At 38.7% G+C, this 26,559-nt stretch overlaps 2 protein-coding genes across 29 annotated transcripts in view; one reads left to right on the top strand and one right to left on the bottom strand.

Moving 5' to 3' along the window:
* DDB2 (damage specific DNA binding protein 2) overlaps positions 1-9,542 on the bottom strand; it is a 34,011-nt gene extending 24,469 nt beyond the window's left edge. The window contains exon 1 of one of the 2 annotated variants that reach the window (XM_087921504.1): positions 9,280-9,542. The gene's annotated coding sequence lies outside the window, so the exon portion shown is untranslated. Of the gene's footprint in view, positions 1-944; positions 1,203-9,279 lie in introns of those variants that run through there. The other variant, XM_026707852.2, reaches the window with a different exon arrangement.
* A 153-nt stretch (positions 9,543-9,695) lies between these two features.
* PACSIN3 (protein kinase C and casein kinase substrate in neurons 3) overlaps positions 9,696-26,559 on the top strand; it is a 32,871-nt gene continuing 16,007 nt past the window's right edge. For 4 of the 27 annotated variants that reach the window (XM_026707930.2, XM_026707914.2, XM_026707921.2 and 1 more), the window contains exon 1: positions 9,696-9,991. Coding sequence is in view for 6 of the 27 variants with exons in the window: in XM_087921517.1 (XP_087777643.1) it covers positions 10,135-10,159 (25 nt within the window). In the remaining 21 variants the exon portion in view is untranslated. Of the gene's footprint in view, positions 11,879-24,642; positions 24,808-26,559 lie in introns of those variants that run through there. The other 23 variants (XM_087921517.1, XM_087921506.1, XM_087921516.1 and 20 more) reach the window with 15 other exon arrangements.

Here is a 26,559-nt window from a genome sequence, read left to right as displayed (position 1 = left end):
TACAAAACCTATCAGCACAGTCAATATATAGGGTTTTATGTTCAACATTATGGAAGTTGTACAGACAACCTGGAGGGCACCAGATTAGAAAAAAGCTGCAACAATGCATTCAAAAGAGGAGCATATTGACATATGCAATTTAGATTTCTTACAGAAATGTTTCTAACCACATCCTAAAGGTTTGTCAGTAATCACCAGCTCAGTGATTTTTGTATTTTCTTTCCATGTCAGGTTCCTCAACATAACAGAAGTTCTGCCGAAATTTTAAAACATTCAGAAAGCCACCACAAGCCGAACTGATACATCACATTACCTCCTCTTCTACCACGCAGCATTTTCTTAAGAGAAAAAGGCTTCTGATGATAATAGTTTGTTTTTGGCACGTCCTCATTTATGCTAGTATCTCTGTTTGTACAGGCAAGAGAACCTGTGTGAAGGCTCCCCTGCAGCTAAGGAATTCAAGTTTGATATCCAGACTGCCTTCCTGCCTGGGTTTAGGTCTTTGGGATAAGTTCGCTTCACCTAACCTGCTTCAGTTTTGGGAGGCTAAAACGCAGCTTTGGGATTCTCTTTCTCTCCCGCTCCCACACATTTCCACACACAAATAACGGCATGTTCTGCCATCAGCATCGAGCAAGGAGCAGAATCCGTTTGGAATACTTTCTCTCTCCTACCCAAGACTTTATTTTTAGGCACCCGAAACTTCCCTCCTTCTGATATACTCAAGGGCTGACTACTCGGAAAAGCAAAGCCCATTCAGAGACGCAAAGCGGACAGAGAAGCCGGCCTTCGGCATTAGCGGGACGCCCAGCTGCAAGGCAAAGGCTACACGTGCCCAAAGCAAATAAACCCTCTCTCCAAGGCACGAGACTCTGGGTCAGGCTGGAGAGCAGCTGCACTGCCAAGAGCACTGGGCGGGTGCGGAGGAAAAACCCCCTCCTCACCTGGAGTCTCGCGACCTAGCTTCCACGTTCCCCCGTCGCGACGCAGAGGCTCGCCGGGATAGGCAACCCCCACTCAGGGACTTGGCTCCCGAAATCTCTCTCCTCGGAAAGTTTCATAATCTGGCGAGGAGGAGGAGCGACCGAGCGAGAACGAAAACAGGTTTACGCGGGAAACCCGTTTGGGTTCCGCCCAGGCCTAGAAACCGAGCGACGGGCCTCATCCACCAAGGAACGTGCTCTTCCCACTCGCCGAAAGGGGGCGCCGCAAGGAACGGGCCGCGGTCCAAGAAAGGCGAAGGGGAAAAGTCTATGGAGATTCTCAGTCATCCTGGTTATGGGTGTTCCAAAGGTGCTTTTTCAAGAGGCAAATGGACTTTCTTAATTTTTTTCTGGAAGTCTTCAAGGAAAAACTTAAGTCCGGTTGCCTCTTAAAAAAGCACCCTTTCGCTTGAACTCTCCACAGAGAGTGAGAAGAGGGGGTACCTCGAACTGGAGTTTAGACCACAGACCAAATGATTGAAATAGAAGAAAAAGAGGTCCTTTCAATCCTTTTCTCATAGAAAGAAAAAATAATAATTGCCAATTCCCTAAGCAAGTTAGGGATAGCGGCGTATAACAGCAAGTCTCTCACCCTTAGGTTGAGGGGAGGGGGCACTTCTGATGACCTGCTTAACCATTGGTGGTTAATTTAACTGTGATTTAAATGACACCCTATCAAACTAGGTTAAAAACGTGGTTGGTATCTGTTTGTGGCATTTTAGAAGCTTTAGTGAAGGGCATTGTAGAAAATGCAGGAACGGAAAGGAAAAGAGGAAAAGATTTTCCTAAGGAGAAAACCATGCATCAAGGAGAAGTTGTTATATCCTATAGGTCTGACGCAGCTGTAGATTTATCTTCGAACATACCATAGTAGTAAATAAAATAAAAACCCAGTAGTTATGACGATTGAGGCAAATGTGAATTTTTAGGTGAGTTTTAGGAGAACAACAAAAAAAATGTTAGCAAGGTGAGAAAACATTTGCATTACAATCTACTTTAGTATTACAGAAGGTGTTATATACTGTAGAAAATGTCCAAACACAGTTTTTGATAAGTCCAATAAGAACTACATGTCATTTTTTTGAGTGCAAAGATACATTTTCCCATTTACTACACAAATTTGCTTCTCCCATATCAGAGCTGTGCCGTGAGAATTTTCATTTTTGCCCAATTTCTTTTAGAAAAGGAAAAATTGCTTACCTAAAACAATGTACTTTAAAGGAAGACAAAAATAATTCCAAAATAGCACTTAAAGGCCCGAAAGAATGGGACTGATTTTAATGGTACAGGACCAAAATTAATACATTGTTTCTCCTTTATTTTTTAATAATTAAAAAATAAAATTGCCTTCAGTTTCTTATTAAATATACTTTGTGTAAAGGCTATAGCCTTTAAATTATAGACAAAATATGAACAAATGCCACTAGTGCAATTGCATTTAAGATATGGACTTAATCTACTAGAAAATGGCCTATATGCTAGAAAGTATATCCTAAATCTGAAATCAAGTCTTTAGGATGTATAAGATCTAATTTCCAGTAGCTAAATTATTTTTACCAATAGAATAATGTGGGTATAGTTACCTATTTAGCAATAGCAATGGCACTTACACAAATACCGCTTTATAGTGCTTTACAGCCCTTTCTAAGTGGTTTACAGTGTCAGCATATTGCCCCCAACAGTCCGGGTCCTCATTTTACCGACTTTGGAAGGATAGAAGTCTTAGTCAATCTTAGTTAAATAGTTTGTGATTTGTGTGAATGCAGACAATTGGGTTACTTTAACAAATAATTATGCAGTTAACCAGTAAAATTATTCAGAATCAGTAAGTTGTGCAAATTCATTTACACATCCTACTAAGCTATAGCATGGGTTATTTGGTTTTGGTTTAATATTTGAATGAACCTAGTCAATGTGATTGGTAAATTATGGCTGATAGACTAACCCTATGAGTGTAGACTGTAGACAAACCATGGTTTTAATAAATGCAGATTAATGCGTATAAAATGGCTGCAATGGCTCACATGGTAAGACACCAGGCCTGCTTATTGCTGAGACTGGCATCTCGGCAGCTTGATTCCCATGAGCGATTAAATCGCGGAGGGACAAGAAAGGAGCCTCCCCCAATTGCCTACTGGTATTCAGGCGTCCCACGGATAAAAATAACACCCCATGTAAAAATTCCTTTCGCAGAGGCAGTCAGCCATCTCAGTGATCCCTGGCTAAAACATGCTATATGCTAAAAGAAAGTAAATAAAGTATGCATAAATTTTAGGCTCAAAAACGGTGCAACTAGAGTACAAGGGAAAGATGAAGTCTAAAAAATATTGAAAAGGCATTTATTAGGGATTGTTAAGGATGTTATAAAATATATTCTTAGAACAGATGACTAGACTGATTTGTCAACAGATCTAATGTTTGAACCACATTAAGAAGAAATTTGTCTTTTTTACATTTATTGTATTATGTAATCTTGCAGGGATGTTTACCTTTTGATACTTTATAGTCTAAAGTGAATAAATCAGGGGTGTCAAACTCATGGCGTCATGCTCTTGTCACATGACATATTGTGACTTTTTTACCCTTCACTAAAACGGACGTGGGTGTGACACATCCAGCCCAAGAACTGTGAGTTTGACACTTCTGGAATAGTCTATATCCACAGGTCCTTTTCTCAAGGTTTTCATTGCAGGCCTTGAATGCTTGCAGATAACTAAAATAAATTCAGCACCCACTTTAAAAAAATTAATATATAGATATGATCAAGAACAAGACAAGAATTTGAACTGTGTATAAATAGCTCCTTTATTTGCATCTACTGTCTTCCAATTTTTTTAGATAGTAATACATAAATTACATACAACTAATCTAGGAATATTAACGGGTGGAAAATATGAACTTTTCTCTATATCAAAAAGCAGGTTCTTAGATATTTTAGCTGCAGAGGTGGGGAAAATGAAAGCTTGGAAGGATGTTAACAATGTCCATAGTTTAGTGGTAAAACCTGTTTGGTCTCAACTTCAATCCTTGGCAAGTCATTAAAAGAATGAGGGGGGTGGAGAGGCCTCTGCCAAAGACTCTACAAATCATAATCAAACAATTGTAGATCAAATGTAGATCTTCCTATGTCTTTATCAGTTAAAAAATGGTTTGAGAAATAATGTTCGATCTGATAGGAAGCAACACTTTATTTTGCATATTTTTGTTGAGATCAAGGCGGAAAAGTTTGTTTTATGCATATTCAATCTAATTTTCTTCTGTCCCATACTGGGGAGGGAAAAAAATGCACTTCAATCTTATCCCATATCATTTTAACCAAATGTCTTTCTTTAAATGTGGCATACAATTCCTTAAAATTCTATATAAAAGGTAAGAAAGTAAACCAGGCTATAGAGTTCTATTTGAAAGCTGCAATTTTTGTGTAATTCTTTTTATAGCACGCAAAAAGATTATAGAGTTGGAAAAGACACTGTGTTTCTCAAGAAATAAGTTTGTTTGTAACTGCTTCAAATGAGTTTCATAAAGGAAAACTTGTTTCTGCCAATTTGGGGATCAGCAGTGACAATCTACACCAGAACTACACTGTAATTGTTGTAATCAACAACAATTAAAAAGCAGCTTCTGGATTTTGGAGAAATCTATTTGGTGAACAGTGAGATTAATTCTGTAATTTCTTTCTTTTTAAAAAAGAGGTAACTATGGTACCTTGAGTTCTGTAACCAAGTATCATGGGAGATTAAAATGTCCTGTTACTCTTTTGGCTTTGCTTCAGTCCAATAACAAACTTGTGTCCAATAATACTTTTGCACAAAATCTGGTCTATCTGTCATACTTAGAATCCAGAGAGACATTGCTGGACATGATGGTATTATAATAGAGGAACAACACGTTACTGTGAAGTTATTGGTGCCTGTGATGATGCTCTTCATGTAAATATAGGGGCAAAGTAAGACATCTGTTCTGGTTGTAAGGTTTGTTTGGGTATTAGGATCATTTTTCCATTTCTGGCTGCTTGTGAGAATTGGTTTCATGTTGGATATAAATTGGCTTCTGTCTGTCTGTAAATATAGGCCTGCCACCCAATGCCTGAGAAAATGAACTGTCATTGTCTAGTATAAGTTGTAACTTATTAATAATGCATCTCGGTGACTTGAGCTATGAGATGTAGGAGGCAACCAGTAATATTCTATTGTTCTGTTTTTGCAGTTATTTAATAGGTCCTCCCTAGCTCTATTGATCTGGTTCTATTGATTTGTCTGTTGGACTTGCTGTAGGCAAAGTTCACCCTCTGAACGCTTGTTTAAGTCCATCAAAGCATCTCTGTGAAGTGGGTCAGAACAAATGAGGTTGTAGCATATAGCTTGCATATAAATGGTAGAATTGATTATGTTCAGTGCTCTAAGTGGAAGCGGTATGTGTTTGTGATCTGTTGATTCCCTTTATGACATAGTGTTTATGAGTTGATTAAATCCATGTATTAATCTACCATGACATCAAGGAAGTAGACTTGTTTTATATAAAGGTTGGGGCTAAGATTGATGGTAGTGTGGAAACTGAGATGTTGATGGAATTTTATGTAAGGCTTTTTTATGTTGCAGATAATATCAAAGAATTTTAAGGAAAATAGATTTCAGGAATAAGAGTATAGGAGATATTATTCTAAGTCAGTTATTAAAAAGTTGGCATATTGTGGGACCACAGCCATGCTACTGATTTGCGGGTCAATATTGCCAAAATTAAAATACTTATGTTATAAAGATTTATAGTCTGGTATCAAACTGTGTTGCATTGACATCAGTGATGATCCCATTAAAAGACATACCACAGAAAAAGGACAATTGGTTGTTACCTTTAATTCAAAAGTCAAGCCCTGAAGTCAGAGGTAGTATTCAGCCAGTTCTGACCAGTTGTGGAGAACCAGTAGCAAAAATTTTGAGTAGTTCACAGAACCGGCAAATACCACCTCTGACTGGAGATTTTACAATATCCTTCCTCTGCCACGCCCACCAAATCACGCCCACAGAACCGGTAGTAAAAAAAATTGAATCCCACCACTGCCTGAAGTATATTATTATTGTAAGCTAAACCCATACTAAATAAACACTGCACTTTCTTAGGCTTTGGGTGGCAGATTCATACTTACACCCAACTTGAAGAAATTCTCACAAGCAATCAATAACAATGGAAGATGATGTTAACGTGGAAGTAGACCCTGCAACCAACCCAAATATCTATGTTGCTCCCAAATTCACAACAGCATCACCATCACAGGCTCCAACAACTTCACACACAAGATTAGAGCGTTTTCGCATGTACCTCCTCGAGTGTAATATATACCATCATTTGTGGGGTCTTTGTTACTCTCTGAGGTTTTCTGTTGTTTTTTGGAAGACATTTCATTATCAAGCTAGGTAACATCTTCAGTGCTGGAAGAGTGTTGGGTTTACCCTTCAGCTAACAGTAAACAACAGCCTAATCAAGAAAGCCACCAAGACCACTCCCACCAACACTGGCAGGGCCAGCCATTAGTATGTAAAATTACAGCAACTCCCTTCCCCCTAACACTGATGATGTTACCTATTTTGATAATGAGATGTCTGCAAAAAAAATAACCAAGTTCAGATAGCACCAAGGACCCCCGCAGTTCAACTCTGAGCTACAAACAATCTTTTCTATCAATACCATATTCTGTCATCAATGCCCCAGTGGATTCTAAGTGGGACAAATAGGTCACATTGAACAAATGTAATGTTTTCAATACATTGTAATTAAAGCTTACACCTTTCAACAAATGTATTGGTCTGAAAAGATGCTATCAGATTTCTTCTGATTTTTGGATATCATACTATAGACCAGGGCTGTCAAACTTGCAGCCCACAGGCCGGATGCATCACGCGCTGGCCACGCCCATGCCTAGTTTATGGAAGGGGAAAAAAGTCATGGTAAACATCACGATCCCACTGTGATGATGACATCTCTGCTGTAGACTAATACAGTCCCCTCCTATTATTTGCACCCTTGTAATTCACCTTTGAAGAAGGATAATTATAGTTATTTAAGTTTGCTTAGCTATGGTTTTGATGCACTGATTCTTTTGGTAAGACCAAGTTTAATAAGATGTTTTGAATAAACTGCTAAGGAAAATAAGATTATGTTCTTATGGACAATTTTCTAGGGCTGAACTTTCTGATAACTTATGGGAACACAAGATTTTTCTGTTAAGTTTTACACTCCTTGCTTCCTTTGGCTTAATGTAATGCCACGCACCTACTCAATGTGTACAAAATATCTTCCTATTGAGTAATTAATCAGTGACTATTTCTTCCACATAAATGACTCATAAACATTTGCATAGGGTGTGAACTTCAGATCGAAAGAAGTACTGGCATATTTCCATTGGAGGCAGAAGCTTAATGAGTAGTAATATAGATTGGGATACTGTGTCTATTCCTCAGAAGAATACTCTCATTTGCATGATCTCAAAAATTTTAAAATCTAGCAGATATGGAAAAGTTCACGGGTCAAATGGAAAACTCTGCCTTAAATGACATAACTATTAAACAGTGGTTTATATAAAGCAAGTGTAAATTTAGTCTCAAGGCATCATGCCTTGTAATAATAACCAATAATTTTGAAATGTGAGGATGTTTTTTTAAACATGAGGATTTATTTTTTTTAAATTGGAGACCTAACGCTATTTAACAGACCTGAATGTAACCTGAAACTATTGCAGCACCTGGTACTGCTTTATTTGAACCTTCATCATCCCCTCCCACATTCCAAGGCCCAGCATTTCAACCTTCACTCAGCCTTTTGCCCCAGGCTTCTTTCTCTGTTTTTGTAACATTTTGTGAGATGAAGAAATATCAGGGCAACTTCAAAACCCTTTATATTTTTATTACTTTTAGACTGCCCTTACAAGACTTAATAAGGATTCTGAAACTTTTTAAAATAGAATGATATAAGTGGAACTATATTTGTCAGAGGAAATGAGTGGACAGAAGGACATTGACCACCATTGAGTTTCTCTCAGCCAGCGTTTACTCTTGGAAACAAAGTGACAGGCTGATGATTATAGGCATGGAAGGGCACAAAGCAGCCAAAAAGGTAAGTTGGCTTTTCCATATGCAATGCAACAGCCTCAATAAGTGAGACTCTTCATACTTATGACTTGCTATTACTGTCCCGCTGAAGACAGCTTGAAAACAATGTCTATATGAATCAAAAGGGGTTTTGTTTTGTTTTAGTAGAGTTGACTCTCTTTAGGCTTATTTGTTTAATGGCTTACTAGATAAATACTGCCTATTTATCTAAATAAGTGCAGTAGCTATTTTTAAAATGGGAGTTATCTTCTTTTACTTTATTTTTATTTATTTTATTTGTCAAACAATTATAACAGGTGTAAGTATAAACATAGTCATGAATACATGAAATGGATACATATAAGAAAAATAAAAAAATAGGACAGGGAAAAAAAATAAAAAAATAGGACAGTTGGTGTGCTTATGCACGCCCCCTACAGACCTCTTAGGAAAGGGGTGAGGTCAATAGTAGAAAGTCTAAGGTTAAAGTTTTTGGAGTTTGGGGAAGAAACCAGAGTCAGGTAGAGTATTCCAGACATTGACCACTCTGGTGCTGAAGTCGTATTTCCTGCAATCAAGTTTGGTGCGGTTTACCTTGAGTTTGTATCTATTGTTTGCTCTTGTATTGTTATGGCTGAAGCTGAAGTATTCATTGACAGGACATTGCAATATATAATTTTATGTACTAAGATTGGACCAAAGGTGGCATAGTTCTAGGTTTTCTAGGTCTAGAATTTCAAGTCTGGTGGTATTCTGCAAGAGAGGAGTGTAGAACTCTTCTTGTGAAATATTTCTAGACTTTCTCAACTGTATTAATATCAGATACATAATGTGGGTTCCAGACTGATGAGTTGTATTCAAGTATTGGTCTAGCAAATGTTTTGTATGCTCTAGTTTGTAATGTGATATTTCCAGAGAAAAAGCTAGTAGGATTAGGTTAACAACTCTTAATGCCTTTTTGGCTATGTAGTTACAGTGGGCTCTACTACTTAGGTCATTAGAGATGAGTACTCCAAGGTCCTTGACAGAGTTTGGATCATCAACAAGGTCTTGACTATCCAGCCTGTATTTTATTTTCTGATTTCTTTTTGCCACTATGTAGGACAGAGCATTTTTTTGTGGAGATTTGAAGTTGCCGTTTGTTTGACCATTCTGATACATATCTTCTCTTCGATATTGCAATACATCTTCCTGTAATAAATGAGCATGCTTACCAAGTAAAGTATCTCATCGAGGGCTCGTAAAACCTATTGAGAGGGGGACGGTTTCTGCGGTTGGAGATACTTGGGGCGTAAGCTCTCTTGCCTAACCCTAGAAGTGGGGCTGGAAGGGTTCGATTAGTCATTGGCAGCTCCGCGCTTTCCACAGGGGCAGAGGCACTGCTGCTTCGATGGCGTCCCCGCTCTCAGCTCACAGATTTTCTTTCTTCCCAAACTGGGTGGATGCCGACTCTCTCGCCCCATTTCCAGGGTGGCCAGCTCAACCACCAGGGCTGCTGGGCAGGGCCTCGCTTCATCCCCAGAGCGGCAGCGGGCTAATTGGATCAGAAAGTCCCTCCCGCCCCCGTTGCGGGCAGAGGGGTGGAGGAAGCTCCGCGTTTTTCCTGGCTTCCTAAAGCCAGGCCTCCTTTGCCCAGAGCAGACCAGCTCCCGCAACGTCCTCCTGGAAGCCTCGGGGGTTTGCCCAAGTCCGCCCATCGCCCGGGAGGAGGGCCAGGCCCCTTTGGCTGGACGTCCATCAGCTTGAAATAGCGGGGAGGGGCTGGCTCGGCCCGAAGAGATCGCTCGCCGGGGCCAGCCGAGAGGCAGGCGGATTGATCCAGCCTGAAGGGCTTGCGGAAAGGTGCCTTCCCCGGCCGCCTGTTGCACCGGAGGAGCCCCGAGACTTTCCGCTCAGCGGGAATCCTCAGAGCAGCCGTCGGGAGAGGTGAGTCGCCTAGTAACCCCGCTCTCCCCCGGGGGCCATAGCGGGGCGCGCGCGCGTCCATTGCGGCGCCCTGTGCCTGCTGAGCCGAACCCCACGCGCCGAAGAGGGGTTCCTGCACCCCCCTCCCCCTCCTCCACTGGGAGATGCCTCTCCGACCTGCCTTTCCGAGTAGGTACGAGGGGGGCCCGTTGTCCCCTGGCTCGTTTTCCGTCGCGCTCGGCTGTTCGGGGAAAAGGGGTCCTGGAAGTGGGAAGACAGAGGGCGATTGTCCTCGCTCAGCTGCTGCGCCGGGGAGGGAAGAGCGGCCGGAGCACAGAGGGGGCGGAGAGGAGCCGCGATCGGCCCGCAGGGGGCTGTTCGCTCTCCTCTGCAGCCCTCGCTGCCTCCCGGCCGTGGTTCTGGGTCTCCCTCCCCCGTTGCTCGCGGCGGGCAGGGAGGGAAGAGAAAGAGCTGTCCCGGTTGAAACTGCCACACCTACCGCGGAGTTTCTGCCGAAGAAGGCATCGCCTGTGCGTCCTGGACTCGTACGGTAGCCCCGATTCCCGCTATGGGAGAGTTTGGTTTCGTTGCCGAGTGGGGACTTTCTGAAAACCGAGGCGGGAGCGAATCGTGGAAGACTCGGGACCCGGGTCCTTTCATGTTTGGTGGGCCCCTCGGTTCCTCCGCAGGGTCTTCGGAGCGGGAATCCATTTGCTGCGAAGCAGCCTGAAGGGTCCTGAGGGGAAAAGAAGAAGGTGGGAGAGGGGTCTCCATTGTGAAGGCGAGAATAGCTGGAGCTGCTTCTGCTGAAACCCGAAGCTCCGGGTCCCGCAGGGAGTTGGCACAACTCTTATTAAATACGTGGAAGGGGCAGAAATCGCTGTGGGAAGCCTTCGCCCTGCCTCAGTCCTGTACTTTTACAGGAGCCAGCCAACAGTGTTGGGCTGTTGTAACTCTTCTTTACCACACCTTCATAAAAACAAACGTTAAGCAACGAAATATACTATAGCTGCACAGTATAGGGGGTAATAGGAGTGAGTACCTTAGGAGCTTTTCATCTGGAAGCACCTGTAGCTTCAGGTCTAGTACTCCTCTTCTTCTGCTGTTGTACTTTCAAATACTGTATCCTGCCTTTAGTAATACCTTGATATTTGACAGAAATCAAAGACAACTTAGAACATTTGTCATTTGTTTACTCACCATATATGCTCAAGGTGAGAGAATTAAATAAGATTGGATCTGTTTAAATGGGACATGCCCAAATCCTCCTGAGAGCATAGTATCATAACTTGATGGAATTTGAAGGAACAGTGGAACTCTGATCTAGATTTTGCCTTGAGTTCCGACTTTTCTAGAAATAACTGATGTCAAATAAGAGGAGCCGTTCATATAAATACAAAAGGTTGATAATGTGGGCAAGATGTTTGAACAAAACAGAAGGATAAAAGTCAAAACTCTTACAGTAATAAAATGGGAATTATACTGCTTCAGACTTCACTGATAGGTTATGCTGGAAAAAAAAACTTTTTAGCTGGGAAATAGCTCTCTCAAACTCTTGGACAAGCAGAATCCAGGTGTATTCTCGGGTCTTGTGACTTTGTTATTGGGCTTCATAAATTCTGGATTTTTCTGATGAGAAGGAAAAGAGGTTCATATGGCAGCACTCATATTCTTACATATGCTATCTGTGCTTTGTCCTTTCTTGATTTGGAAGAGGTCAGAAGCTCTTCAAGACAAATGTCAGAGGAATTTTGCAAGCTGTACAAACTGAACCAGTCTAACAGCTTTCTGTGCCAACCAAAGTTTCTTTACTTATTCTATTTCTTTGAAGAGTTAGTCAAATAAGAGAGAAAGCCTGGAGTGCTTCAAATATCCTTTTCTGAATTTTGCATGACTTCAAAAGATGATGTAAGAACCATGCAGCTCTGAGACTACTAACATTGGAATATCTGTTTTTAGTAGTATGTGGTAATATAAATCTGCCTGAGGATTTCTTATCTTGTAAAAAAGATTTAAAATCTTATTTTAAAAATGATGTCATTTAATTAGATTTTTCTTTGAACACTATGCATTACATCTCTTAACATAGAGAATAAAAATGGCAATGACTGGATTGCATCTATAATGTGCGTAGATTATAAAATTACACTGACTCACCTAACTCTAGGTATGAGCTGAAGTGGAGCAGAAATGGAATTCTTTATGGTATGTTGCACAATAAAATACCTGATATTTTATTGAAGGCTTGTTTGTTCCAGCCCTTGTTCCATAGCTTCTGACAGCTATGAAGAAACAAAATGATTGCTTAACCTCTCACAAATGCTAGCTAGGAGGTAGAAACATATGAGATATTCTACAGATTTGTGTGTTCTTGTCATGGGAGCCAAGATTAGGCAGTAATTTCAGTTAAGCACTTTATTCCCCCCCACCCCCCGCGCCTTTACTTGGATTCCTGAGTACAGAATATTGTATTTTCTCTGGCATTTAAAGCATGGATGTGTGCTATTTTTTCTAGAACAACGGAGACAAGTTTCTCATGGGCATTTAACCTCACGATTTCCCAAGGGTGGGAGGTGAGCCTAATTTTTCAAGATGACAGAGATGTTATCTGTACAGCCAGAGGAAAGTTATTTTGTGTGCTTTTAAGTGAAACAAATTTGCCAATATAGCTTGTGGGAACAATATTTCCAGCCAGGATTTAAAGAATCGCTAACTCAATGACTTCCAACTATCTCTAATTTTCGGAACAAATATCTTAGGCTTCATGTTCCTTCAGTACCTGAAAGATGAGATCTTATTGCATAATTGAAACAAGCCTGTTTTAAGGTAGAGATGCATATTAAAGGACACTAGCTCTTGGGGTCCTGGAATGGTCTCTGAGCATGATTGTTTGGTTGCAGACATGTCACTGTCTGGCTAGGTAACATCCGTGCGAGTGAGTATGGGATTCCTTGTTTATTATATACAGTAGCTTTCCCTATCTGTTTGAAATCCATTGTATGCATTGTATACAGGTAGTCCTTGACATACAACCATTCGTTTAGCAACCATTTGAAATAACAACAGCACTGAAAAAAGTGACTTATGACTGGTTCTCACACAACTGTTGCAGCATCCCCACAGTTAGCGTGATCAAAATTTGGGCGCTTGGCAAATAGACATATATTTATGGAGGTTGCGTCATAAATGGTGGGGTCACATCATTGCCATTTGCAAACTTCCCAAGTGGGAAGCTGCATGCACTCAACGACTGCATAATTCACTTAACAAATGCAGTGATTTACTGTAACTGCCTTAGGAATGGAATTTTTGGGGGCTCAATTATGGTTATAAGTTGAGGACATTATATATAGTTTTCATAAATTATGAATATAGAAAGGAGGACTCTAATTGAATTAAAGCAAACTATTAAATTTGATTTAGCTATTGCCTAGTTTTTTTTAATTAACTGAGATTTGGGTGAGGCTAAAATGTCTTTGTAGATGCTTCAGGACTTGATAGATTATTTATATTCTGCTGCAACCAAATAATTATTCTCTACACCCAATGGATAATCCAGGGCTGCTTACTTCTAGAGCATAAGGATGTAGTTGCAAAAAGCTCACCAAGTTGCATATCACAACTGTTCATATTGTTATTAAACACTTGACATATCTATGGGTGAATTTAGTATATTTCTCAGCAAATTATTCAGTTCTTCCATAGAGGATATTATTCAGACATATCACAGATTCTCAGTATGTGAGACTTGATTATTTACTGTAAGCTTTATTTATAAAGATGCTTTTTTTTCTGAGGGTAAAAAGAAATAGAGAATGTAGATTGAACTAAGAAATCTCTACATAAAATCTTGCAAGCTGTATTCTTGTTTCAGGGGAGTTTTCTTATAAACTAACTGCCCTTCCTTAAAACATTCATTTTAAAAATGTTTTGAAGAATCTCTTACATTTCAATAAAGTTTTGATTATTTGAACTACATATAGAAACATTCTTAAGAGTCATATTGTGCAAAGAGAAACCATTCTTGGCTCTGCCAAGAAGCCCTTCCTGTAGTTGATGATAACTGTGTTAAGAATCTACACAGCAGGGTTTGGATTAACCTATCAACTGAATTGCCAGTGTCAACCCATAAACAGACACGCTTTTGAGAATGTAAAAGTTGTCCTTTATTGGTGTAACCATCATACTACTGTTTCATGGGTTTTTATTACCTTGGATAGGAAGAAGAGAGGTGTGAATGTTGGTTTGTCATTTAGACTAACACTTTCCTTGCTTGAACCACAATCTACAGAAGCTGTAGCTGAATCTTCCTGCACAGTTGTTTACTGTTGTTGCCATTATTGAGCTGTCATGTCAATAGATGCATTTAGGCATAATCTGGGTCACTTAACATGGGAATCACATGCCTCGGCATTGGATGTTTAAATGCACGGCACTGTATTAAGAGTAATTTTCTGGATATTTGCATTGTAGTAGGGGGAATTATATGTGGCATAATTGGATGTTTAAATCCATGGCTCTGCACTGTAATTTTCTTGATATTTACATTGTTGTATTAGGTATTATCTGACATAATCATGGTAGGTTACAATGTGTTTCTTTCACAAGTTAGCCATCCTTCGCATACTTTACAACAAGTTGAGACAATATTTCTGCTATGCAGGAATTAAAATTTTGTAGGCTTGTCTAAGATTCTCAAATCATGTGATTAAGAGTACAGTAAACCTTTGATTTAATAAACTAATAGAGGGCAGAACTGTTAGATTCAAATTCGTTCAAATGTCAATTGAATAGGATTGTAATACAAGAGAAAAATCTGAAATGGGATTTAATGCATACATCAAAGGGTGTAATGTAACAACTGCATAAAATGATGAATAGTTTGTATATTGCATCTAGAGACTGCTAAAGTAAGGTAAGTTAATTGAAGGTTAACTGCAGTTAGAAATATATACAGCTGCTTGTATATAGATGTCCTCTCATGGATTATAAACCTACAAGGTTTTACTTGTAAGCAGCGTTGTGCCCATGTGTTGACAGGATCTCTTAATTTTTTAGTCAGTTGATATGTATCATTAAGTACTATATCAATAATCGCCACAACAAATGTCTTAGATTACTAGTATCCTTGTGTTAAAACAGAATAGAAATAATGGAGACGTGTGACTCTTACTAAGATAAAGCAGTCAATTCATGGGTGGGTTGATAATTGCAGTAGAACTATATACCTTGTATTTATTAGTCCAGATATGTTAACATTTTCATCCCTATAAACAATAGAGGCCCAATTACATGCAGTTATTATTATTGTATTTGTTTAGGTTAGCTATCCTTGAATTATTTTCACTATACACTCGAAGTATAATTCTGCCCAACTCAAGAGTATCATTTCCTATATATTACTTTCCTGTGTTAGTGATTGTACAATCTCAAAATATGAAATACAAAAGCAATATTTCATTTATAGGTTGCTTGTTATCTCTAGATACAACTTCATTCTCCAAATTTGGAAGAGGGGGGAGAATCTTGGTCATAATTACTCTTAATGTCTCAGTTTTCTTTATATGTGTATATATATACAGGTAGTCCTTGATTCATTATTACAGTTGGGGCCAGAATTTCCATTGCTAAGTAAAGTGATTGTTAAGGGGGTCACACCTGATTGTATGATCTTTTTTCCTTTTTTTATGATCTTTTTTCACGGCTTTTGAGCAAATTACTATAAGTGAATCATATGGTTATTAAATGAATCTAGCTTTCCCCATTGACTTTATTCTTGGAAGCTGGCTGGGAATGTTGCAGATTGCAATCACATGACCCCAGGATACGGAAACTGTGTAAATATATGACAGTTTCCAACAGCCCAAATTTTGATAATGAGACAGTGGGGATGTGCATGTGACAGTTGTAAGTGCAAGGACCAATCATAAACCATAAGTAACTTTTTCCAGTGCTTTAGTGATTGATGAATGAATGGTAAGTCAAGCACTACATGTGTGCCTGTCTGTCCATATAATTTATGTATTCATTTAGAATTTTTCAATGTAGCAAAATATACAAAGCAAACAGGAACACAGATAGAAAAATGTGAGAGATAAAAGAACTATTTAAAAATAAAACATTTACGCCTTCTATGTTTCTTTCTGTTAAGCAATTGACCCCTTAAGTTTTCCCAAACCTTTTCATCTCTTTTTGGTGTCTACCAGAGTTTTCAGTTATTCACTAAAATGGAAATTATGCAATATCTTTTTTGGGAGCTGATGCCTGTATTTCATAATTTAACATGCTGCAGAGGAAGGATGTCGGACCATGAGGGGCAAAGGTGACGAGCAGGGATAAAAATGTAGTTAGCATTAAGTTAAGTACAGTGTAATTACTCCCTCACTCAAGGCACAAAATGATCAGACTCAAATTATCCTACTTTGGAAACTTCATACAAAGGCCCAGCTCCTTGGAAAAGGCTCTTGTGCTGGGAAAGATGGACGGAAAGAAATGAAGAGGATGACCAGCAGAAAGGTGAATTGGACTCCATTACAGTGGCAATGAGTGCACCGTTGGAAGACCTGCAAATTAGGCAAAGGTCATCACGGAGAAAATCCATCAATGTAATCACTAAGAGTTAGTACCAGACATAATCATTCCTCATGTATTCAATAATTGTCCTGCCTGACAATTACAATTCAGGGAGAAATTTTGTAGGGCCTCGAGGGAGGCTGCACCCAATAATTTGGGAGTAATGTATACTCCTGAGACCTCAGGTTGTGTGTCTGTAATTAAAAACAATGATTATGTTATATATTGTACATGGTTTTTAAAGCACAGTGTTAATGATTCTTGTCAAAACTGAAAGTAGAAACAGTTAAGCATCACAATTTTGTTTAAAAAACTGATTAACTTCGTTCAAACTATTAAGAATAACTTTTATAATAAATATTTTTATATTTCAAATGTTCTTCCCACTAAGGCAGCAAATTATTAGTGTCTTTCATTGATATATTATTTTCTACAACCTTAAATCTTCATGTGTATTGTCTGTATTTCAAAAATGTAAACTTACTCTAGTAGTTTTAATTTTGATTTGATTTTTTTGATCCTTAATCTAATTTTAACTTCAAGGTTTGAGTTGTCTTACGTTAAAAGGTCCTGTGAATGTTATGGCAATTCAAATTATTGCCTTTGTCACATTTTACTTCAGACATTGAAATGTCTGCACATGCAACTCATACATTTCTAATTGATTGACATTATTGCAAATAATATAAAATAGTGCTTTTTAAAATATAAAGATACTTTTGTTTAAAAATAAAGTATTATTAAAATGTTTTTGATCTCTCTACCTTTTTTAAAGCAGAAGGAGATACATATTTCTTTTCTTTCTTTTTTTTACAAAACCATGGTCTTGACAAATTTATCACTACAATAATTTCCCAACTGTAGAAGTTTGGTTTTAGTACTTGAGCCAAGAGCTGCTCTTTTGAAGTGAAATCTATAGAGACAGTAGCTGAAATAGAAATCATTGGTTTGAAATTAAATTGTTCAGAACCTAGATGAATATATCTTTCCAATTTTCCATGGAAAAGATGCTGCATGGCTGCTGAATGGCTTTATAAGGTTATGGTTTAACTTCAACTGCAACTCCTTGGGTTCTACAGCTGGAAACATTCTTTCTCTTGAGCTGCTATGCTTTTGAAAGGATCACCATTGCTTCTTCAGTACTCATTCAGTGTGTCTAACTCTACTAAACACAACAGTGATGTATTTAAGGAAAAACTGCATTTTTCCGGGTACATATTGCATGACAAGAGAGACAGTGTACTACAGTGGCTGAGAGCATGAGCCTAGGAACCAAGATACCATGTGCTTCCTTAGGCACTGAAGTCATTCCCTGTCTGTTGGCCCTCAAAAAACATCAAGTTCTGTAACAAGCTGGCTGAAGAATGAATCCTTTATCACATCATGCATTGGTAGCATCACCATGAGAATTAGGCAAGCACATTTCAAAAGACAAAGAAAAGAAGGACCCTGCAACCAAGCAGAACAAATGCTAAAAAGAAGAAAGCTGTGTTTCCAAGGAATGTGATGGAACCGATTTGAAGCCAAGATTCAGCTTCTGTTAAAAATAAGTATAATGGATCAACATATTAGGAAGATGCTTTATTTTATGTAATATGATTGTTTCATATTATGAAGAAATAATCATTATATTGAAAGTGAATGGTGGCTAGCTATGGAATAGTTTTAGGAATTGCAACCTGGCTTTACAAAGGATAACATGATTTCTTTATTCTTAAGCATTAGGGATCTTCAAGGCCTTTTCAGTATATGGCTCTATGTGTAAGTGCGTGTATGTATGTATGTGTGTATGAGAGAGAGAGAGAGAGAGAGATTCTGCTACTATTTGAAAAGAGGTTTTCCTATAATCAGGTTAAAAACATAAGACAGGAAAGGATGTAGCCTACCTTTCTGGGCAGATGCCTTTTAAAAGGTATTCGGGCAAGTAAACTTTCATATAGAGTCCACGGCAGTAAAGTCTAGGAAGTATATTTTGCCACTCTTTATTTTAGATTGCATGATCTGGGTCAGAGGAATAATATAACCTTTAAAATTAAAACAAATTGTTGACTTTTGTAGGGTGACATCTAAACGGATTAGTAAGGAAGCCAAAGATCAAATCAAAGGAGGAAATTACGATTATATATTTTTACAAGAAATAATTTAAAGGGAAATTGAATGCAAGATAAAAGTGTTGCAGAATTGGAAGAATTAGGCCTTAAAGCCTAATGTTCAATTAGTGGTTGCATTCACAGAATGTATTCAGATATAATTTAATCAACATAGCCACAGTTGGCTGAGCTCTTATATAAGAACCAAGATTAAACCATGATTGGAAACCCTCCTGACTCATACAACATATGCTACAAATCTCCTAATGAGTTAGAATGTTATGTGAACCCAGTCAAGACATTGCTATATAAAATAGCAATATGTTGTATGAACCACCCATCTTCCATCAACAATGAGGTGATCAACAGAATGCTCCAAGTGGATATCAATCACAGCCTGGACATCCCACTATCAAAGACTGGAACCCTACAGGCCATCAGCCAGCTGTCCAATAGCAAGGCCCCAGGATCTGACGTGATCCCAGTGGAAGTATATAAGGATGGTGGTGTAGACAAACTCACTCAGCTCTTCCAATCCTTCTGGAACCAAGGTTCCATTCCTCAGGAACTGAAAGATGTGTCCATCGTATACCTCTACAAGAGGAAAGGGAATAGACAAATATGCGATAATCATAGAGGAATATAACTTCTTTCCATCACAGGCAAGATCCTTGCACGAGTGTTGCTGAACCGCCTGACTGACCACCTGGAACAGGGTCTATTACCCAAGACACAGTGTGGTTTTCACAAAGAGCATGGCACGATGGACATGATCTTCACAGCCCAACAGCTCCAAGAGAAGTGTCAAGAGCAGAATCATGAATTCTATACCATCTTCGTGGATCTCACCAAGGCTTTTGACACTGTCAGTCTCAAAGGTCTGTGGCGCAACATGTCGAAGTTTGGATTTCCTGACAGATTCATCCTGATGGTATATCAGTTCCACGATGGCATGATGGCTTTTGTTCTGGATAACAGAGTAGCTTCAGAGGCCTTTCCCATTACAAACTGTGTCAAGCAAGGGTGCGTATTGGCACTGAACCTGTTTAACATAATGTTTTCAGCCATGCTGTAACACACCTTCCAGAACAGTTCTTTGGGAGTTAGCCTGAGATACAGGACCGAAGGAAAACTGTTCAACTTGCGAAGACTCCAGGCTGTCACCAAGATAAAGGAGACTGTGCTACAAGACCTCATTTTTGCTGACAACTGTGCCCTGAATGCTGGATCAGAGCAGGAAATGCAAGCCAGTTTGGACAAATTCGCAGCAGCATGTGACAACTTCAACCTCCTCATTAACACAAGGCCGAAGTAATGCACCAGCCATCTCCAAAAGCCCAACGCCAAGAGCCCACCATCACAGTAAAGGGACAAAAGCTACAAGCAGTGGACCAATTTGCATACCTTGGCAGCAGCATCTTCCGTGCAGTGACAATTGACATTGAGGTCAACTGCAGAATTGCCAAGGCAAGCTCTGCATATGATAGGCTACATGTGGGATCAACGTGTAGGACCACCATGGAATAAGCCTTGCTACAAAGCTCAAAGTCTACCAAGCAGTAGCGCTAACTACCCTGATGTAAGCCAGTGAGACTTGGATTGTATACATGAGACACGCAAGGCAACTGAAGCACTTTCACACAACCTGCCTCTGCAGACTACTGAGGATCTGGTGGCAGGACAAGCTGATGAAAGTCCAGACATGGTGGGCAGGCCATGTTGCAAGGATGCCAGACCATCACATCCCTAAACAGGTCCTCTATGGTGAGTGGTCTAAAGGAAAGCAATCACAAGGGGGGAAAAGGAAATGATACAAAGACACATTGAAAGCCTCCTTCAAGTCCTTGGACATCAACACTACTTCCTGGGAAACCCTGGTACAAGATCGATCGACATGGCGCACATTGATCCTCCAAGGTTGCCAGACATTTGAAGACAAAAGAACTACTACAGCACAAAAGAAGTGAGCACTTTGCAAAGCCAGAGGTGCAAATGCTGCAACAATGGTGCCCACACATATCTGCCCAACGTGTGGCAGAACATTCCGTGCCTGTATAGGCCTTACCAGCCACCTGCAGACACACTGTGGACAGCCCACCACCCGTTAGAATGTCAAGGTCCTCTTTGAACATGATGGACAAACATCATGTTACATTCTCAAAAAATTGCATTTCCCTTTTTTGTTTTTTTGCAAACAATACATTCTCAAAAAAAGGTAGAGCACCTCCATCTTGATTTTCCAATCTCAATTTCCAAAATAGCTATAGTACGTTCTTTGTGGTGTTAGGCATCCTTGAATGTGGTTTTTGTTTAAGGAAGAGTGCTACATCCTGTTTAAGATTGAGAGAAGTGGTAAACTAATAACATCTGGCCTCCTTCCTGTGCTGAGCAAAGAGGTTTATCATGAGTGCTAGTCCTTCCCTGTATCTCTTCCATCTGTTATTCCCAGACAAGTTCTTCCCCAAAGAAGCCCATAAAGTAGTGCAGGCTTGGCTGATGCACAGCTGTAAGCTTTTAAGTTTGCTACTGGTGGATGGCTTTAAATGCTTACTTTGAAATTGTTTGGATTTTTTTTTTTTGGAGGGAACAATTTAATAAATTAGTTACCCCTTATTCTGTTTCATTAGGAAACACTTTTAGTTTAAGAAATTTGTCTTTGACTTCTCAGCATTTGAGTTTCCTAAACTTTTGCATATCACCACCACTGAACGTTATCAGAACTTAATGTAGGACCTAATAATGAATCATAAAGGGATTCTGGACGAACAAATGCCATCAATTTGGTATTTATTTCATAAAGCCACCCTGCTTGTGATGAAAAAACAATTGCATCTCTATTTCAATCCCTTCATGTAAAGGGCTAAATAGTTGTGTGAATGCTATTTTACTAAACAATCAGGTCATTTGGGACTGCAGTACATACATTTTATGGACCATAACTTGAGCACGCTTCAGTGCACACCTCACAGCAGTCTTGGAAGGCCTAAACGAAAAGATCTCTATGAGCTAAGACTGTGACCTTGTAGACAAGAGATAATTGAAACTACAACTCATGTCTTGCTATGCAACACCCTCCATAAGGATCCAATGATCTACCTTGTAACTCCTTACCTGCTAAAACACCTAGAGAATTCTGATCTTTTTGTATGCATTTATCAGTGTGATTCTGTCTCCTTGAATGTAGTCAAATGTTGTAAAACTAGACAGATTTGCCCATCCACCAACAATTGTGACTTTTGTTTTTACTTTATTTTTTTAATGTGCTTCTATCTGTCTCACTTAACAGCAAAAAAATTGGGCTTAATTGTGGTTTTAAGTCGAGCACTACCTATATGCAGGTTCTACAGGCATCTTATGGGCCATCCTTAAATGATTCTGAAGACTCTATTAAAAAGTTGTTGAAGTCTATCAATATAAAGATTACAGAACACTTTAGCAGACTAACTTTAAGACCTTAGTTTTGAAATGGAAAAGATGATAGGATTGTCATAATATGGGGATTCATTGCTGCCTCAGAATATCATAATAAAACAAATTCTGTAGCACAGAACTCTGCAGAAGAATATCAGGCCATCTGTCAACTGAAGCTCAGATAGATCACACCGTAAAACAATGGTTCCAAGATACAAACAAGGCTATATAATTATATTTTAAAAAGGACAAATAATGTGTTTCAGAATGCCAAATGAAAGTCCAGGCTCACAGTTTTGGCAAGAGCAGAAATGTGTGACAGAATACTCTCAGATGTTACTAAACTGAAGTAGTTTTTTTTTTTTTTACAAAGGTGCAAAAGACTAACGCCAATTGGACAGTTTGGCTAAAATTGTTTCAGCTTTCAATTACAAGCAGTTACTCAATTCAAGGGAGTGATTACTCTTACAAACTGACACATCACAAGTCAGATAAAATTAAGCACCAACAATTGGTGGTGTTAGTTTATTCATATTCCCTTTATACTATTGGTAGAAGCCAGATGAAGCTCTGATAACATTCAACAGGCAAAATTAGAATTTAGAAAATTTAGAAAATCCAAAAGCCAGCAAACACTTTTTTTTCCATGGAACTATGTTTTCTGTACATATTAGTTTAGTCTGAGAAAAATCATGTTTCTGTGAATAAAAAAATCATAACTGGACTGGAAAAAATAGTGCCTATATGGCAGGCTAAATGGAAAATTTGCTTAGGCATATGGCTGATGCAAGCCTTATTTTGAGTTATATTAAATGCAGAGCAATGTGGAAACCATAGAAATGGACAAAAATACTGAGATATCAAGGAAAAACTTGAAATTACTAGCGAAAAGTTGTGAATTAAATATGTTGCCTCAATATTATTTTCTAAAGAAATACTAAGGATTAGATTTGTAGTGTTTTAAAATAGGTGGCTCATTTTGCTTCAGAGTTATTTTGTTCTGGGAGGGGTTATGGCCTACTTGGCTTCCTTTGTCCTTGGCTGAGGCACAATGCTCCATTTGTGGTATCAGAGTATTCATGCTTCCAATACCAGGGCAAGGGACATAAATTTCAGGCCTATAAGAGGAAACTGAGGATATAGCCTTTCCTAGTGATCAAATTACGGTCCAATTCTTTGGGAAGAAACCTGAGGAATCCTTTCCCATTAATGAGATGTACAATTTTCTGTTGGGGGAGAAATACATAACAAGAAATGGGAATATTATTGGACACTGGTAAGTAGCGCTAATAGGAGAGAAAGTTGTAGCTGCCAAATGTGAGAATACAACAGAACATATTTTTTAAAGTTTGTCTAGAACTAATGGGATTCTGCTCTTCTCTGGGATGGCTTAATGATGCAATCTCTCTCTTCAAGAGTTTGGAAAGAAAGTGGACAAAGCATTTTAAATTCATTTGGGCATAGGCCAGGTTTTTTTTTTTTTAGCAACTTAAGGTACACTAGTCAGAAGTTGACACAGAATTCTGGTAGAGGCCTGAACAAAGCAGAATGATGTGATTACATTAATTCTCATGCTTTGGTTGATACAGCATATTAGCATATTAAATGATAGCAAATGAGTGGTATAAACTACAAGGGAGTAATTGCATCTTCTTTCTTTTGCACGTTAAAGTTTCTCCCTCACTAGATCATCTCGAAACATTACATATCAGAAAAAACAGCAAACCTTTAACCTCCATTTCAAAACACAAAACCCCCATCAAATTAGCTACCCTCACTCAACTTTTTGATTGCGATTACCTGGTGTTATTCTGTTCATTTTTAAAACATAAAACAATTGTTAGATCCAAAAAAGCTACCCACTCTTGCTTGGGACAAAGCTGCGCTATGAATAATATACAAATAATCTTCGAAGTACAATTGTTTGTTTAATGACAGTTCAAAGTTGTGACAGTCTTAGAAAAAGTGACTTATGACCTGTATAATTGCATGATTGCAATTGGGATGCGTGGCAACTAGTTCATATTTATGACTGGTTGTGATTTGCTCAATGCCTCTCTGGGGAAGCTGGGTTTGCTTAATGAGCATATGACTCACTTGATGACTATAAATTGAGGACTCCCTGTGTATTTGTTACGAACATATAAGGTTGCGTGTATCTATGAGAATGTCTATGAAATGGCATTGAACTTGATTATTGCACATAGCACTCAGTTCTCCAAGTCCTAATTGGTGACAAGTCTCACTTCTTACACCTAAATTTATCATAAGTTCCTGACACTCTCCCTGCAGATTTTGCTGATTCATTCTTCGTTGGAATTGGTGACTAGCCCTTTCTTCTGTTTCCTGATATCGGGAAGAGTCAAACTTTTTCATCTAGTCAGCACACTTGGAAATGTGAAACCATGCTCTAACCAATCCCATGACACCCATTTATCAGCAAGTAAGAGTAGTTGCCCACCACTCCCTCTTCCCTCCCAAGTTGAAAATGCCACTCCAACTTATTTTTGTCCCTTTTCTTTCCCTGGGCACATGGGTGACCAATTTCCAGGCAGTCCAAAAATGCATTGGGGTGAGCCATTCACTATTTTTACTTCCTAAGGGTAGACAGAAAGCAATTAGAGGATGACACTTTCATTTGAAAAACACTTCACTTTCCCTGCAGTTTTCTTGGCAAGGTTTTTCAGAAGTGGTTTGCCATTGCTTCCTTCCTGGGGCTGAGAAAGACGGACTAGCTGAAAGTCACTCAGCTGGCTTTCATGGGTAAGGCATGAAAGGAGACATTGTCTTCTGGCTTCTAGCCTGATGCTTTAACTATTACACCAAACTGGCTCTTACAAACATTATAAAATTATGTTTTTTAATCAGATAATTAAATATGCTATAGTATATGTTAATAAGATATATCCCATAGTATATTTAAAGACTTGAATGAAAGGTAAGTAGGTAAATAGTTCAGTTGATTTCCCTAAGTAAGATAACACTAACCCTTTTCAAATTTTAACGACAGTTTTCCTATAATATATAGGCTGCACCACGGGAAAAAAAAAGCAAAATTATTGATTTTATAACATATCTATGGTGGTGCGTGTTAAGGCCTGAATGTACAGAACAGTCAGCACAAAAAAATGCAATCCTTCAAGTAACACGGATTAAAGCATATAAAATTTGGAAGGCTTCAGTGAATGGTTTAAGTTAAGATGTAGAAGATAACAAGGACGGCAGTTCTGTCTGAGGATAATGTAGCACCTCTTAAGGAGTTTGGCTCCTTATATATGCTGCCATATCTTGGGACAGTTAAAATTTCCAAGCCGTGTTGAAGGGCTGTCCTATTATGAACATATTACAAATACACAACTGGGAGATCATCAGCACCATGTATCACTGCCCCTAGGATTTTCTCTCCAGAGGAAAAAAAATCAGCACAGCTGATTTATCAAAGCTGAGAAAAGTTTTCCTTTTATGATATTATTATTGGTTTGTTGCACAATCAGCCAGATGTTTAGACTGGATTTGGCATTTTTATCAACCCATTGAGTCTTTTTCAAAGACTCAATTGGGATAGGCGGATACTGATGGTAATAGTGTTAAAAGTATCTTCACAGGATGTAAGCTGTTGTGAGTAAAGCTGCCTTTTGCAATTGACTGACTGTGATTTTGTCAAAGATAGTGGTGTTCAAGTGGTATTCCAGTTGTTTTGGGATTGCACCCAAGGCGCCTATATTATTATTACTGCTATTATTTTTTCTCATCTCACCTTTACTGTTTTGTAAGTAACTCAAGGCAGTGAACATACCTAACATAATTAATTAATACCTAATACTAATGCAACGTCAGGGATTTTCAATTCAATGTATAGAATGTGAAGGATGTGTGCTTGTGTTTATTTTCATAGTCATAATGTACATTGAAGATGGTATTTAATTTATTGTATGAGGTGCAATGACAATAAACTAAACTAAACATGCTTTCCTCCTTGCACTTTTCCCACAATAACCCTCTGAGGTAGGTTTGGCCGAAAATGACTGGCCCAAAGTTACACAACTGACTTTCATGCCTTAAGGCAGGACTAGAACTCATGGTCTCCTGGTTCCTTAACCACTGCACCACACTAGATCTCTTAGGTATCAATGGCAGATCTAGAAGAGATTAAAACCCTGCCCTCTGAATGGAATGTGATCTTAGGAAGAGTGTAGCCAATAATTATTCCAGTGATTTTGAGACTCAGTGTTGTTTTTCTGTTGACTAGAAAGCTAACTAAAAGGAGTGCTTGGTATTTTGAAGGATTACAGCTGTAAATATTAATAGGTTATTTTCTTTTTTGTAATATAATTCAGTCTTTAAAAATATTATATCAATAGTATAAAGTCTAATATCCCCAAACTATGGAAAAATATTTATCTAACATCGGGAGGGAATATATGAAATTGTGGCTAAAGCAGTATAATGTTAGAGTTATACAGGTAAATCCTAGCATGTTTTATCCTTTATAACTATAAAACCAGGTCCATGCTG

The sequence above is a fragment of the Pseudonaja textilis genome, chromosome 1 (assembly GCF_049901715.1).
Source record: "Pseudonaja textilis isolate UNSWEBS1 chromosome 1, rPseTex1.2, whole genome shotgun sequence".
Classification (NCBI taxonomy): Eukaryota; Metazoa; Chordata; class Lepidosauria; order Squamata; family Elapidae; genus Pseudonaja; species Pseudonaja textilis.
Note: the sequence above shows the minus strand (reverse complement) of the source record. Positions and strands in the feature narration are given on the sequence as shown.